The following is a 13,335-nucleotide window of genomic DNA, read 5'->3' on the forward strand; positions in this document are numbered from 1 at the left end:
TGGGTTGGGAGGACTCATTCAGTGGAGGGCGGGGATCCCCTGCCTCTCACATGGGGGTGTTTGAAATTTCAGGGGTGGGGTTTCCCAGGGCCCCCCGTGTCACCCCCTAGGTTGGTCCAGCTGCCCGTTCACAGGCATCTCCTGTAAAAACAGCAGCTGCAGCTCCCGTCCAGAGCCACGTCCAGCTGATGGCTACTTGGGGCATCTCTTTCATGGGTCCCAGCCGAGGCCATAGGGTAGAAGCTGCCCACAGCCCCATGGGTCCTACCCAGCTCCTCACTGACAGTCCCAGCACAGACAGCAAGGGCTGAACTGAGCTCCCACCTCCCCATGACACTGAGTGCCCCTGGGCAGGGCCCATCCGGGTGGGGCTGTGTGTGGAGGGGGGTCTCTCTGCTATAGCTCTCAACCCCACAGAGGGCTCAGAGCCAGGGGCACAGGAACAGCCCTACGAACCAGGACACTAAAAGTAGGTTTTGCAGAAACCCCAGAGGAGAGATGGTGAGTGAACCCTTGTCCTGACCCTTCCCCACATATGGCCAACCCTCCTCACTTCTCTGCAGCACCTTCTAGCTACTGCTGGGGGCCTGGGGTTGAAGCACTGGCAGAAGCTGCCCTGCTCCTTTGGGCCTCCTGTTTCCCCCAGAGTGTGGGATCTGGAGTTGCACTGGTTGGTGAAGGCCCCTCCCAACCTGCCCTCACCCCTCCCCTGGATGGAGAGGGGGCAGCCTGTGGATACTGAGACACATGAAGGAACCTTCTCACGCAGCTCCACTCCTGATACCGATTGTCTCTGCTGCGACAGGCCAATTGTGACTTGATTGCTCCTCATCACAGTCCCCTTCCCAGATCAGCTGTTCCCGGGATGGGAGAGCAGCAGGCTGGGGGTCAGTGCAGGGACATTGCAGGTCACAGGGATGAAGCTGCAGTGACTGGGACTGGAATTTGCCCAGCTGTGCAGAAGGCAGGTCCATGTTCTAGGAGAGGCTCCAGGAGCTGAGCCTGTTCAGTGTCACAAAGGGAAGGTTTAGAGGGGACTGAAACCCTGCCCAGAAGTTTTAATGTGAGGAACGGACACGTGAGAATGGAAGGTTCTGCAGGTAACTGGACTGTGATTCTACGCAATCCGGTTCCTCAGAGGAGAAGCCACTCCAATTCCAGCTGGGAATGAATTTCAGGTTTTCATCATCATGGGAGAGAGATAATGGGACGAGAGAGAGAGAGAGAGAGAGAGAGAGAGAGAGAGAGAGAGAGAGAGAGAGAGAGCGCTCATTGGGCTGTGTCTACACTACAGATTTTTTTTGAAAAATGGACATTTTTCCAAAAAAGCTCATGGAGTGTCCACACCTCAAGCACATTTTTGCACAGGAAAATTGAAAGAGCGAGGGGGGGAAGGGTGAGAGGGAGTTTCCGGCGTAGGTATTCCTCATCCTATGAGGATGAAGGTCTTTTTGCCAAAGATCTTTTTCCCAAAAAGTTGTGTGTGGACTGGAAGCTTTTTTCCCTCAAGAAGAGGAAAGAGGGAAAAACACAGGTGCTCTGGAGGCCATTCTGCCCATAGCAATCAGAGCTTTCTTTCGAGAGAGCGTCCGTGCGGTCTGGATGCTCTGTCACAAAACAGCATCGCTTTTTCTATGAGCTTTGCAGGGTGGACATGGTCTAGTGTAAGAAGATCTCTTCCAAAAGAGGCTTGTAGTGCAAGAAGCCTGCAGTCTAGACATAGCCTTGCTGTGGGGCATTTCCCAGGGTGGGGGTAGGTTCCAGATGGAGAGATGTGGCTGGTTTGTGTTTCTATTTCTCCAGGGCTGATCTCTTCCCACTTCTCATTTTCTCCTCAGTGCATCCTGGCCTCCCCCTCTCCACTGACCCCCCTGCCTCTGTTCCAGATCCCCGACTGGATCCTACCCTCTCTGTGAGAGGCGGCTATATGGTGTATCCCCCCGGGGAGCAGGTTACGCTTGTGTGCTCCCCTCCTCACGGTGAGCAATCTGGGGGATACAGATTCGTCTTCCAAAAAGGGAAGCACAGCTCCAGCATTCTCCTGAGGGAAAGTCTAGAGCCCCAGCTCGAGTTCCCAGCGGAGAGGGGACGGGCTGGGTTCTACACTTGTGCGTACTGCAGATGGGGATCCAAAGGAACAAAGTCATTTAGGAGCAGCAGCCCCGTCTCCATCAGAGTGACAGGTGAGCCCGTTTCCTGCTGTTTGGGGGGTGGGTCACTGGGAATCTCAGGCTCATCCCAACACGTCAGCTTTGCCCCGGCTGTGCTCAGGGACCCTCCTTGTATCTCAACCACTCCCTAGTGGGCTTGGCTACGAGCTCATCCTCAGAGACTGGGCACTGCTGCAGGGAAGCTCACAGCAATGAACTCTGAGCTGGGCACTGTCAGGGAGAACCCCAATAAACATTGAGCCCTGCAGCTGCTTGACTGGTCTGTTGTGATTAGTGTCAGGAGAGGGATTGGTCACTGTCCTGTTACCACCCCACTGCTGGCACCAATACCCAGTGGGTGAATGGGTGAGATCCCAGCAGGGGTCAAAGGGCTGGAGCATCCCTGGAGTCACTGGGCCAGGTCCCAGCTGGAGTGTGGGAAGCTCCCCTGGGGCACTCAGAGCTCTTGTGCATATGGCTACCTCCTTCCCTTAGTGACCAGTGTCCTGGTCTGCGCCTTTTGGGTGCAACCCCATGCAGCCCCAGCCTCCACAGCACAAGCTCTCTGCCCCCATCCCATGCAGACTGAGGTCCCCTGCATAGGAGGTGCCCCCTCAGGTACTCAGCAGGGGAGCCTGGCCCCCTGGGTTCCCAGCAGGGAGATCTCTGCTGTGCAGTGTTTTCCTAGTGAAGAAGGGATGTGATCCCTCGGCATGGAGCTGGGGCTGGCTGAGGTCAGTGTCCAGGATCCTTCCCTGCTCTTCCCTTCCCTGGCTCTCCCTCTGCCTCTCTGTCACCAGCCACCCATGTAGTAACTGTCCCCTCTCCCAACCTCCTTCTCTTTTCCAGCCCCCCAACTCACCGTGTCCCCTCCTCAACCTGTCTACATCGCTGGGGAAACCGTGACCCTGACGTGCTCAGCGGCCGGGGCACCTGCCATTTCTGGGATCCGGTTCTTCAGGGATGCCCAGGAAATCCACTCCAAAGAACTCTCCTCTCCTCAGGACAGTTACAACCATCCCCTGCAGCTGTCAGGTCTGTCTGGATCACAGGTATACAGCTGTGAATTCTGGAAGACACTGTCTGGGCGAGAGCTCCTATCAGAGACAAGCAGCCCCATCAACATCGCTGTGACAGGTGAGTCCCCCTTTCTCCTGCTGTTTGCTGGCCCCAGGGCAGGGTATCTTCTCACAATGACCAGAATGAGATGCTCAGCTCCACACAGGGCCACCCAGGTCAGTGTGAACCCCTTGGAACATCACTTCCTGGTAGGTTCGGGGGGAGTTGTTGATGCTACTTTGGGATTCAGGGGTTCCTAGCCCAGAAAAATATTAGAAAACCTGGGCCAGCCATGGCCAGTGCTGTAGGGTGCCAGTTCTAAGCCCCCATCCCAGCAGCTCCCTTCATTATTATTGCGAGGAGATGGATCAGTTTGTGGCCTCTTACCCAATTCTGAATCAGCACCAATATATGAGGGTGCTCCACTGCCCAAGTACACTGGAGGAGAACACACTAGCCTGAGGTGGGCACAAGATTCCGGCTGTGCAGTTTCAAGGCAGCTGGACTGTGCTGGGATGTTTGAATTTATAAATCCATTCCCGTTACCTGTTCCATCTGCTCCACTCCAGCACCTGGGGCTTTGGGTCGCCTATTGTGACGACTGGGATTTGTGTTACTACAACTGAAGCAAATAGAAGCAGGAAAGCAAGTGAGACTATCACAATAGAAGTGGGGCCCCACAAGAGCACCCCAAAACCTTGTCTCTACAGGCTTTGGTACAAAAACTTCCCTCAAAAATCCTAATGCCCGGACTTGGAGGAATCTGCTGCCACCACCCAAATAATTCCACAAAAAATCAGTGAAGAAATCACTTGGGAAATTTCCTTTCTGAAGTAAAACTTACCCCCACCTTCCTTTAGCTTGGAGCTGGGAAAAACAGAGGGGACCCACAGACAGACCTTTCAGGACACAAAAATCAACCCGCACCGGTTAATTAGAAAAAAGAAAACAAACCTTTATTATCAAAATAAAACCACAGTTGCAAGCATAGTAAAGTGGCTAGATGGAAAGAGACACTAATTGATCTGGGCAGCCAGGGGGACCCCACTTCCCCCCCCCAGGCCGAAACTTTAGTTACAAAAGAGAGAAAACACAGTTACCAGCTGAGACATTAATTCCAAATTCCCAAACAAGGAAAACAATAAAAGCTGATGGACTAGCTAAACTTTTTCCTATTTACACATTGTAAGAAATCCATTCTGGGAGAGAGAAGTGTCTTCCATCTCCCTTAATACCTGGAAAAAAACTGCTCTGCTTTTCAGACAAAGGAGAGAAAGACAAAGACTCCTTTGTCCCAGTTTGAAATTCCTACCTGCATTGTTATTGGCTGACAAGATACCTAGCTAGAGACAGAGCTAAGTCCTTAGTCACGAGCTGCTGGTCAACACTCCTGATTATGACACTTTCTGGGTGTGTCTAGATTACACTCTCTGTCGACTGAGATGTAGATTAGGCACATCGAAAGTGCAAATGAAGCCGGGATTTAAATATCCCCCACTTCATTTGCATAAACATGACTGCTACTTTTTTTGAAATGGGGCTTTTTTGAAACAACAAGTCTAATCGGGGATCTTTTGAAAATAAAACCCTTTTTCAAAAGATTCTATAAATCTCATGTTTTGAGGAATACAGGATCTTTCAAAAAAGGGGTTTATTTTCCAAAGATCCCTGTCTAGACTGACATTTGTTTCAAAAAAGCTCTATTTCAAAAAAAAGTGGCAGCCATCTTTATGCAAATGAAGCACAGGATATTTAAATCGCAGCTTCATTTGCACTTTCGATGTGCCTAATCTACATCTCTCTGTTGACAGAGATGTGTAGTCTAGACCCACCCTCTCTCTCCACGAGCAGACTTCTTGATATATGTAAGTAGGGAAAAGTTTAGATAGTCCATCGGGGTTTATTGTTTTCCTTGTTTGGGGGTTTGGAAATCATGTCTGAGCTGACTAATTGTTTTTCACTTTTGTAACTAAGGATTACAGCCCAGGGGTTTCCCCTGAGTCTATGTCACTTCTTGGCTATTTACCACCTAGTCAATATACTATTCTTACAACAGTGGTTTTCTTTGGATAATAACAATTTTCCTTTTGTTCTGATTAACCGATATTGGTTTATTGTCTCCTAAAGTTTTTGTATCTAGTTACCAGGCAGAGTCCATTGTTCTCTGTGGATTCCCTCTCTTTGTTTTCCCAACTCCAAGCAAAGTGGAGGTTGGGGGAAGCGGGGAGAGCTTTACCTTAGGGAGGGGATTCCCAAGTGATCTCTTCCCAAGAAAAGGGTATATTTTATATCTTCTTTCAGTCACTTGGGTGATGGCAAAGATTTTTTTATTTTAGATAACAGGGAAACTGAGTCTGGACAAGTTTGTCTCTGGGAAGTTACAGAGGCAGGTTCTTACAGAGTTTACTGTGTTAGCTGGCCCTAATCTCTACACTCGATGTGTCAGGTTGGGGAATTGAGCTGTGACAGCCCTTCACTAGCTCTTCCTCTGTCTCTGTGTCATCTGCCTCACATATGAGAATGGCCTTATCCCTGACTCCCATCCCCTTTGCAGATCCCCTCCCAGCTCCCCAGCTCACTGTGTCCCCTCAGCAGCCTGTCTACATCACAAGAGAAACTGTGACCTTGATGTGCTCAGCTGCTGGAGTTCCCAACATGTCCAGGATCCGGTTTTGCAAGGACAGCCAGGAAATCCACTCCCGAGAACTCCCCTCACCTTGGAACAGTTACAACCACTCGTTTACACTGCCTGGGGTGTCTGGGTCACAGGCTGGGGTGTACAGCTGTGCTTATTGGAAGACAGAGTCTGGGCGAGAGATCCCATCAGGGACAAGCCAACCCATCTTCATCGCAGTGACAGGTGAGTCCCTGGACCCTGCTCTGTGCTGCCTTGTGGCAGCATATCGGCTCAGCTCTGGACAGGGCCCTCAGTGAGTCACTTTCCATCCACCCTGTGACGGACCGGGCCATGTATGGGCACAGCTGAGGGCGTCCGCTCAGGGTGAATTGCTCAAATCCAGGGCTCCTTACAGCCTCCAGACTGGTGACCTTTCCAAAACGGCCACAAACCAGTCCCACAGAGCGCTTCAGCAGCCTGCCTGAAGCCTCCCAAGCAAAACCCCTCCGACACCCCAGCAATATCCGTGCCCCAGATGGCCCCAGGCCTCATACACAGCTGGGGGGTCCTAACACCCAATCCCACCTACCCCGAACAAGTCCTGTCCGGTTCCAAGAAACCAGCCACAGATCCCTGGTCAATTTACCCTCTGGATCTTACCCACAAATCACGCTGGGCCAATCCTTTAGAATCTATATCTAAAGGTTTATTATGACAAGAAAGAAAAGCATGAGAGTAAGGTTGTTAAAGAATAGTACGTTACATGCACCGAATCTCCCACTCCTTGATGCAGGCACTAGCAGAGATGTTACAGCTGCTGGTTTAAAAGTCCTTGTTGCACATCCTAGCATCAGGATGGGTTCACAGGTCTTCCGGGCTCTTCAATCCCTGCAGTGCTGCCTCTGGGATGAAGTGCTGAGCTGAGAACAAAATGGCATTGAACGCATGGCCTCTTTATACCTCCTTCCTGGCCTCTTCTAGTATGTAGCAGGTCACCTGGACAGAGGCCAATCCCTGTGTTTCCTGATGGCTGCTCTCAGGTGACAGCCCCCATTCTTTAGGTGTGTCCATAGCCCATTGAGAGCCATTGTCCCACAGGGCCTCGGTAATTAGCATGTCCACAGGCTCGGCCCTGCCCAATGCTTAACCACATGCAGGGAAATCTTCAGTGTCCATACAAGTACATGCTAATAATTGCACACACAGACATTATACAATCACATGAACAGCGTACATAGGATTATCAGATAATAAGCTTCTATTCAATACCTCACATGGCCCCCTCCTATACCATTTTTGGGGCCAACACCCCCACCTATGGGTGCATCAGGGATCTGGCTGCTCCCCTCAAGATCCAGCCACGTGACACCCCCTCATTGGTCAGAGTCATTCCCTGGGCCTCTTGTCTCTCTAGTGGGTCCTCAGGGGGAGGCTGCTAATTTCTGCATCAGAGGCTTCAGCCATGAAATCTTCTAGTTATGGGGAGCTTCCCGCACCATCATCCTGGCTGCCCTGGCACCCTGCTCTGCCCCCTACGGCTACGTCTACACTGGCCCCTTTTCCGGAAGGGGCATGTAAATTTCACCAGTCGTCGTAGGGAAATCCGCGGGGGATTTAAATATCCCCCGCGGCATTTAAATAAAAATGTCCGCCGCTTTTTTCCGGCTTTTAAAAAAGTAGGAATAAGACCCTCCGGAAAAGGGCACTTTTTCCGGAGGATCGGGGCCAGTGTAGACGCTCTTTTCCGGATTTTTAAAAGGCGGAAAAAAGCGGCGGACATTTTTATTTAAATGCCGCGGGGGATATTTAAATCCCCCGTGGATTTCCCTACGACGACTGGTGAAATTTACATGCCCCTTCCGGAAAAGGGGCCAATGTAGACGTAGCCTACATGTGCAGGTTCATTCATAATTATAATCAGGAGCTGGGTCAGTTTAGAGCCTCATCTCTGGTCCCCTTCTCAGCATCAATGTGCCAGAGACCCCCCTGCCCATGGGAAGGGGAAGGGGGGGGAGTTGTGATCCTGAGGTGTTCAAAAACCACCATCCAATTCCAATGCTTCCACACTGGCAGGGATTTGGTCTCTAACGAGGTCTGTGGTCCCCGGGGAGTGACCAGGGATTCCCACCCCTGCTGTGCCCTGGCTAGCCCAGCCCAGGTGGCGGATCCCACTCAAAGAACCTGCCTCCTGCTGGGTAACCTGGCTGTTGGGTGACCATGGCTGCTCAACACACACAGACCAGCACATCCAACATGGCAGCACACACACCCCTCTCCTCTGGCACAGTAGGATCCCTGCAGAACCACCTAGTTCTTAGACTGTGGGAGCCCCTTACGCCGTGAGCTCCCATATGAGGCACCAGGAATGGAGGGCTCATGTTCTGCTGACTCTTGCCATAATCCAAACCCACCTCCCAGCCCCACACTGGATCTGAAGGAAGTCACCTCCCCAGCTGGGTTCTCTCTAATGTCTGTGGGGAGCCCCTCGGTGTCCCCTCAGAAACACGGCTCTCTGGAGAGAGCCCTGGTCAGCTCTGAACACATGGAAATTTGGGAACCATCCACACTTCCCCCTTGCCTTGTCGTGCTGACCCCTTTCCATTGCTGCTCCCCACAGATCCTCCTCCCCAGCCGATGCTGAGCGTGGATCCTCTATCGGGAGAAGTGAGTGAACGGCTCCCCCTGCTCCTCACCTGTGCAGCCCCAGGGAATGCCAGCCAGCGAAGGTTTCATTTCTACAAGGATGGAGCCGAGATTGTCCTCAGGGACCTGGAGTCTGAAATCAGTACCTCAGAGCCCAGCACCAGCTCTGCGAACATCTCTGTGCTCAGCATCCCACAAGCTGGTTCCAACTTCTCTGGGGAATTCGCTTGTGGGTACGAGAAGAACGTGAGTGGGAGGTGGGTCCCGTCCCCCAGGAGCCAGGCTGTGACCATCACTGTCACAGGTGAGAATTCCCTGATTTCTTAATCCAGCTCCCTGTGCTGCTCCCGTGGGAGGGGAACCGTCCCTGGCTGCTGTCCTGGCTAAGGGAGGTCGGATGAGGTGACAGCTGCCACATGGAGATTGAAAACAAAGCAGAGATGAAAGTCCCCCTCTCTCCACGCTCCTGCCCTTTCCGTCTGATACTTCAATGGGCTGAACCATCCTATTATGTGAGCTCCTCACAGAGCTATTCATGGATCCAGCCCTCTGTGCCCATTATAGAGATGGGGCATGGAGGTGAAGAGAGGGTACATCCCACAGGGGGCCTATGGTGCAGCAGGGAGTTGAGTCCCCATAGCCAATGCCCAAGGCCTGCCCTATACCCATGGGAGCACCCGCTTTGGAGTGAGGAGCAGGCTGGTACAGACAGAACATGCCAGAGAAACAGTGAAGGCTTGTTACAGCCAATGTTTCACAAGGATGGATTCCTGCACGGATCCCAGTCCTCGTCCCAGGGCTGCCTGCCTGGTCTCACGGCCCTGCACCCTTTCCTTTGCCCTTCATGCACAGCCTCACAGGAAATCCGTGATACTCTGCTGACAACTGCTGGTGTCTTGCTTATGGCCACAGCCCTGGCTGCTCTGATCTGCTACTGCAGGAGGAAGAAAAGAGGTGAGTGGCGGGGGGGGGGGGGGGGGGACACTCCCTTGATATGGCCTAGCCAAAAACTATTGTGTAAAGATCAGTGTAATTTTTTTTAAAGAATTAGCCAAGTCAAAGCACCATTCTATGGAGTAGATATGGAAACCAGATCTAAACCATGCACGGAAAAAGGAGCATTTCCTCTTGAGTGAGAAGACAAGATACGCAGACAAAAGAGAGAGTTGAAGATATATCCCTGAATTTTCAAATGTACATTGGCAAATGTTTGGCTTTTATTCACTCCTGGGCTGTGTCTACACTACATGCCTCTGCTGACAGAGGCATGTAGTTTAGATGTACCCCTGGTGTCAAATAACCATATAGCCCAAAAGAATTTCCTCTGGCATGTTCCAGTATGACCATGTAGCACTGTAGGAAATGACACAATGGAATCACAGCATAGTTGCTCTTCTGGCTATTGCTGGTCACTAATTTGCCTCCTTAGCCACTGAGGCCTGCGTATCACTGGAAGGTCAGATATGAGCACCATGTTCATTGGCTGGGGTTACTGTTAAGATTAAGTTTGTGGTGAAGTAACTTAAACCATTCAGACGTCTTCATGGCTCTGGTTGGGGGAAATACACATTGAAACACATGGTCTGCGTCTAGACTGGCCAGTTTTTCCAGAAAATCAGCCGCTTTTCCGGAAAAACTTGCCAGCAATTTACACTGGCCGCTTGAATTTCCGCAAAAGCACTGACGTCCTACTGTAAGAAATCAGTGCTTTTTGCGGAAATACTATGATGCTCCTGTTTGGGCAAAAGTCTTTTTCCAAAAGACTTTTCCGCAAAAGGGCCAGTGTAAAGAGCAGAGATTTCTTTTCCGCAAAAAAGCCTAGATCGCGAAAATGGCGATCGGGGCTTTTTTGTGGAAAAGCACATCTAGATTGGCCATGGACGCTTTTCCGCAAAAAGTGCTTTTGCGGAAAAGCATCCTGCCAATCTAGACGCTCTTTTCCAAAAATGCTTTTAATGGAAAACTTTTCTGTTAAAAGCATTTCCAGAAAATCATGCCAGTCTAGACGTAGCCCTGGAGAAATTGTTGGATTTATGTTTGTCCTGTGCCAAGGGACAAGCTCCAGAATCACACACATACTGAAACCAGTAGGTACAGCTGAGTTTTACTTCTTCTTTCTCAGGGTTGCCTATTGTACCTCAGTATTTCCTCACAGTATCTCCCCACTCCCCCTGGTTCTGTTTCAGTTCCAAAACCTCTGAAAAGCACCGAGGAGTCTGAGGCAGAAGAACTCACCAGAAACCTGGATCCTAGTTGTGATAATAAGGAAGCAAAAGCCAGGGGTGCTGGAGAACAGCAGATGGAGCAGGTAACATGAATGGTTTTATAGGCTCAGCCTCAAACCCCATCACAGACCAACCCCCTTGCAATTGAAAGGCCTGGATCCTTTGCCCAGCAATGAGCTACGTCTGCCTCTCTGGGTGTGGGTCAGCCAGAGAGCAGCCACAAAGAGCTGCTGCACAGGGTCTGCTCCTGAAGAAGGAAGGGCTGGGAATTCATCATCCCGTTCCCCCAAACATCCACAGAATCATAGAAATGTAGGACTGGAACACACCCCAAAAAAGTCATCTAATCTGGCCCCCAATACCAAGGTTAGATTCCTTAACCCTGGACCATCCCATGGGTGTTTGTCAGATTGTTCTTAAAAACCTCCAGTGACCAAGATTCCACAACATCCCCAGGCTCCTATTCCATAGAGTAACTAGTGCTAGAGTTGGAGCACTTCCCTTAATCGCTAACCTAAATCTCCCTGGCCTCACATTACACCCCCTACGTCTTGTTTTTCCTTCAGCAGAGCTAGAGAAGAATTGATGACTGTCCCCTTTATAACGTCATTACAGAAGATGGTCATCATGTCCCCCTCAGTTTTCTCATCTCCAAACTAAACATGCCCTATGTATTCATCCCTTCTCCAGAAGTCAGATTTTGTGAACATCTCTTTGTTTTGTTGCTCTCCTCTCTCTCCCTCCAGTTCCTCCACATACATGTTGCCTAAACCCAGACACAGTGCTCCAGCTGAATACTCACCAGAGCTGAGTGGGGAAAGTATCTCCCGTATCTTACATACCACATCCCTACTCACGCACCCCACAATGAGATTCGTTTTTTTCACAGCAGAATAATGCTTGGACTCAGAGGCATTTGTGTTCCACTAGAACTCCTTGGCTGTGTCTAGACTGGCAAGTTTTTCCGCAAAAGCAGCTGCTTTTGAAGAAAAACTTGCCAGCTGTCTACACTGGCCACTTGAATTTGCACAAAAGCATGGACCTTCTACTGTCTGAAATCAGTGCTTCTTGCGCAAATACTATGCTGGTCCCGTTTGGGCAAAAGCCCTTTTCCGGAAATGCTTTTGCGCAAAAGGGCCAGTGTAGACAGCTGAAAACTGTTTTGCAGAAAAAAGCCCCGATGGCGAAAATGGCCATCGGGGCTTTCTTGCGGAAAACCGCATCTAGATTGGCACGGACGCTTTTCCGCAAAAAAGTGCTTTTGCAGAAAAGTGTCCGTGTCAATCTAGACGCTCTTTTCCGCAAATGCTTTTAACAGAAAAACTTTTCCGTTAAAAGCATTTGCAGAAAACCATGCCAGTCTAGACGTAGCCCTTGGGTACTTCTAGACTACAGGGTTTTGTCGACAGAAGTTTTGTCAACAGATACCGTCGACAAAGTTTCTGTCGACAAAGAGTGTCTAGACTACATCCAGTTCTGTCGACAAAGCAAGCCGCTTTGTCAACATAACAGTGTGGACGCAAAGGACAGTGTAGATGCAATAATGCCTTCTATCGACAGAACTCTGTCAACAAAAACCGTTATTCCTCGTAGAATGAGGTTTACATACGTCGACAAAACTGCTGAGTTTTGTTGACGTTATGTCGACATAACTCAAAGGCAGTGTGGACGCAGGTATAGTTTTGTCAACAAAAGTCCACTTTTGTCGACAAAACCCTGTAGTCTAGACACACCCCTTGTGTACAGCTCGGCTATTATGCTGGCTAGACCCCTTTTGTATTGCTGCCTTGGATTTTTACATTCTAGGTGGAGAACTTCACACCTCCCTGAAATTCATCTTATTTTGAGACAATTCTGATTGTTTGAGATCACTTAGATCTTGTCCTCCAATGTCTTTGCAACCATTGGCTTTATAGTCATATCTCCACACCGTCATTCTAGTATGCAGTGACCGGTCATGCTTCCTCCTGACCATGTATTTTTCTTTCTCTGCTAGGACTCAGAAGTCACCTATGCAGTCATAGCACCTGCAGCCTTGAAGGCCCACACAACCCTGTCAAAAACCAAATCCAAGCCTGATGAAGAGGAGCACGTGCTGTACAGTGAGGTGGCGACAAAATTCAATAGAAGGCAACTAAATAAAGAGGGGAAACCTTCTCTTTGTCTTTCCATGTATTTCTGCGTCTCCTCCCCCTCCTCCAGGCATCTGCATCCTTAATCCTTTATACCCTACAAGCCCTTATCTGCCATGTAGCAAATTTTCCCAATATGCAGACAACCAGCTCCTTGGCCGGTATCATATAAAAACTGATGAGCCCCTGATCATGGCTATTACTACATTATGTATATACAAGCAGTGTATAAAGAGTTAAGTGCGGGTGCTGGAAATGTGATCTAGGTGCAGTTGGTAAACAAGATGGCTCTAGACAAGGGAATCTGCATTTGTGAGTTCATGTGGATGAAATGAGCTGGCAGATAAAGAAAACCACATGGTTTCTGTGCTGCTATGGGGCCGGCTCTTGCCCTGGCTGCCTTCATTCACTATGAACTGACAGTCTCACAACTGGAGCCTAGACCAGGACACCTGGGGTTAGTTTTGCTGGACAGAGATGTAACATTGATAAGAGAGTCTTCAATGTTT

General features: G+C 50.1%; 1 protein-coding gene across 1 annotated transcript; it reads left to right on the forward strand.

Moving 5' to 3' along the window:
- The first annotated feature begins 1,084 nt into the window (after positions 1-1,084).
- LOC149521033 (immunoglobulin superfamily member 1-like) lies at positions 1,085-12,912 on the forward strand. Its single transcript, XM_089774197.1, has 7 exons — positions 1,085-1,100; positions 3,000-3,287; positions 5,764-6,069; positions 8,444-8,773; positions 9,322-9,423; positions 10,656-10,777; positions 12,691-12,912. Exons 1-7 carry the CDS (start codon positions 1,085-1,087, stop codon positions 12,910-12,912), a joined length of 1,386 nt encoding a protein of 461 aa, XP_089630323.1.
- Positions 12,913-13,335: the final 423 nt, after the last annotated feature.

This window comes from Pelodiscus sinensis, chromosome 30 (assembly GCF_052426305.1).
Source record: "Pelodiscus sinensis isolate ZL-2025 chromosome 30, ASM5242630v1, whole genome shotgun sequence".
NCBI classification, from domain to species: Eukaryota; Metazoa; Chordata; order Testudines; family Trionychidae; genus Pelodiscus; species Pelodiscus sinensis.

Excerpts from the sequence above, each read along its gene's own strand:
- LOC149521033 (XM_089774197.1), top strand. Across the intron at positions 3,288-5,763 it reads CATCAACATCGCTGTGACAG|ATCCCCTCCCAGCTCCCCAG; the intron begins GTGAGTCCCCCT and ends TCCCCTTTGCAG. Across the intron at positions 9,424-10,655 it reads CTGCAGGAGGAAGAAAAGAG|TTCCAAAACCTCTGAAAAGC; the intron begins GTGAGTGGCGGG and ends GTTCTGTTTCAG.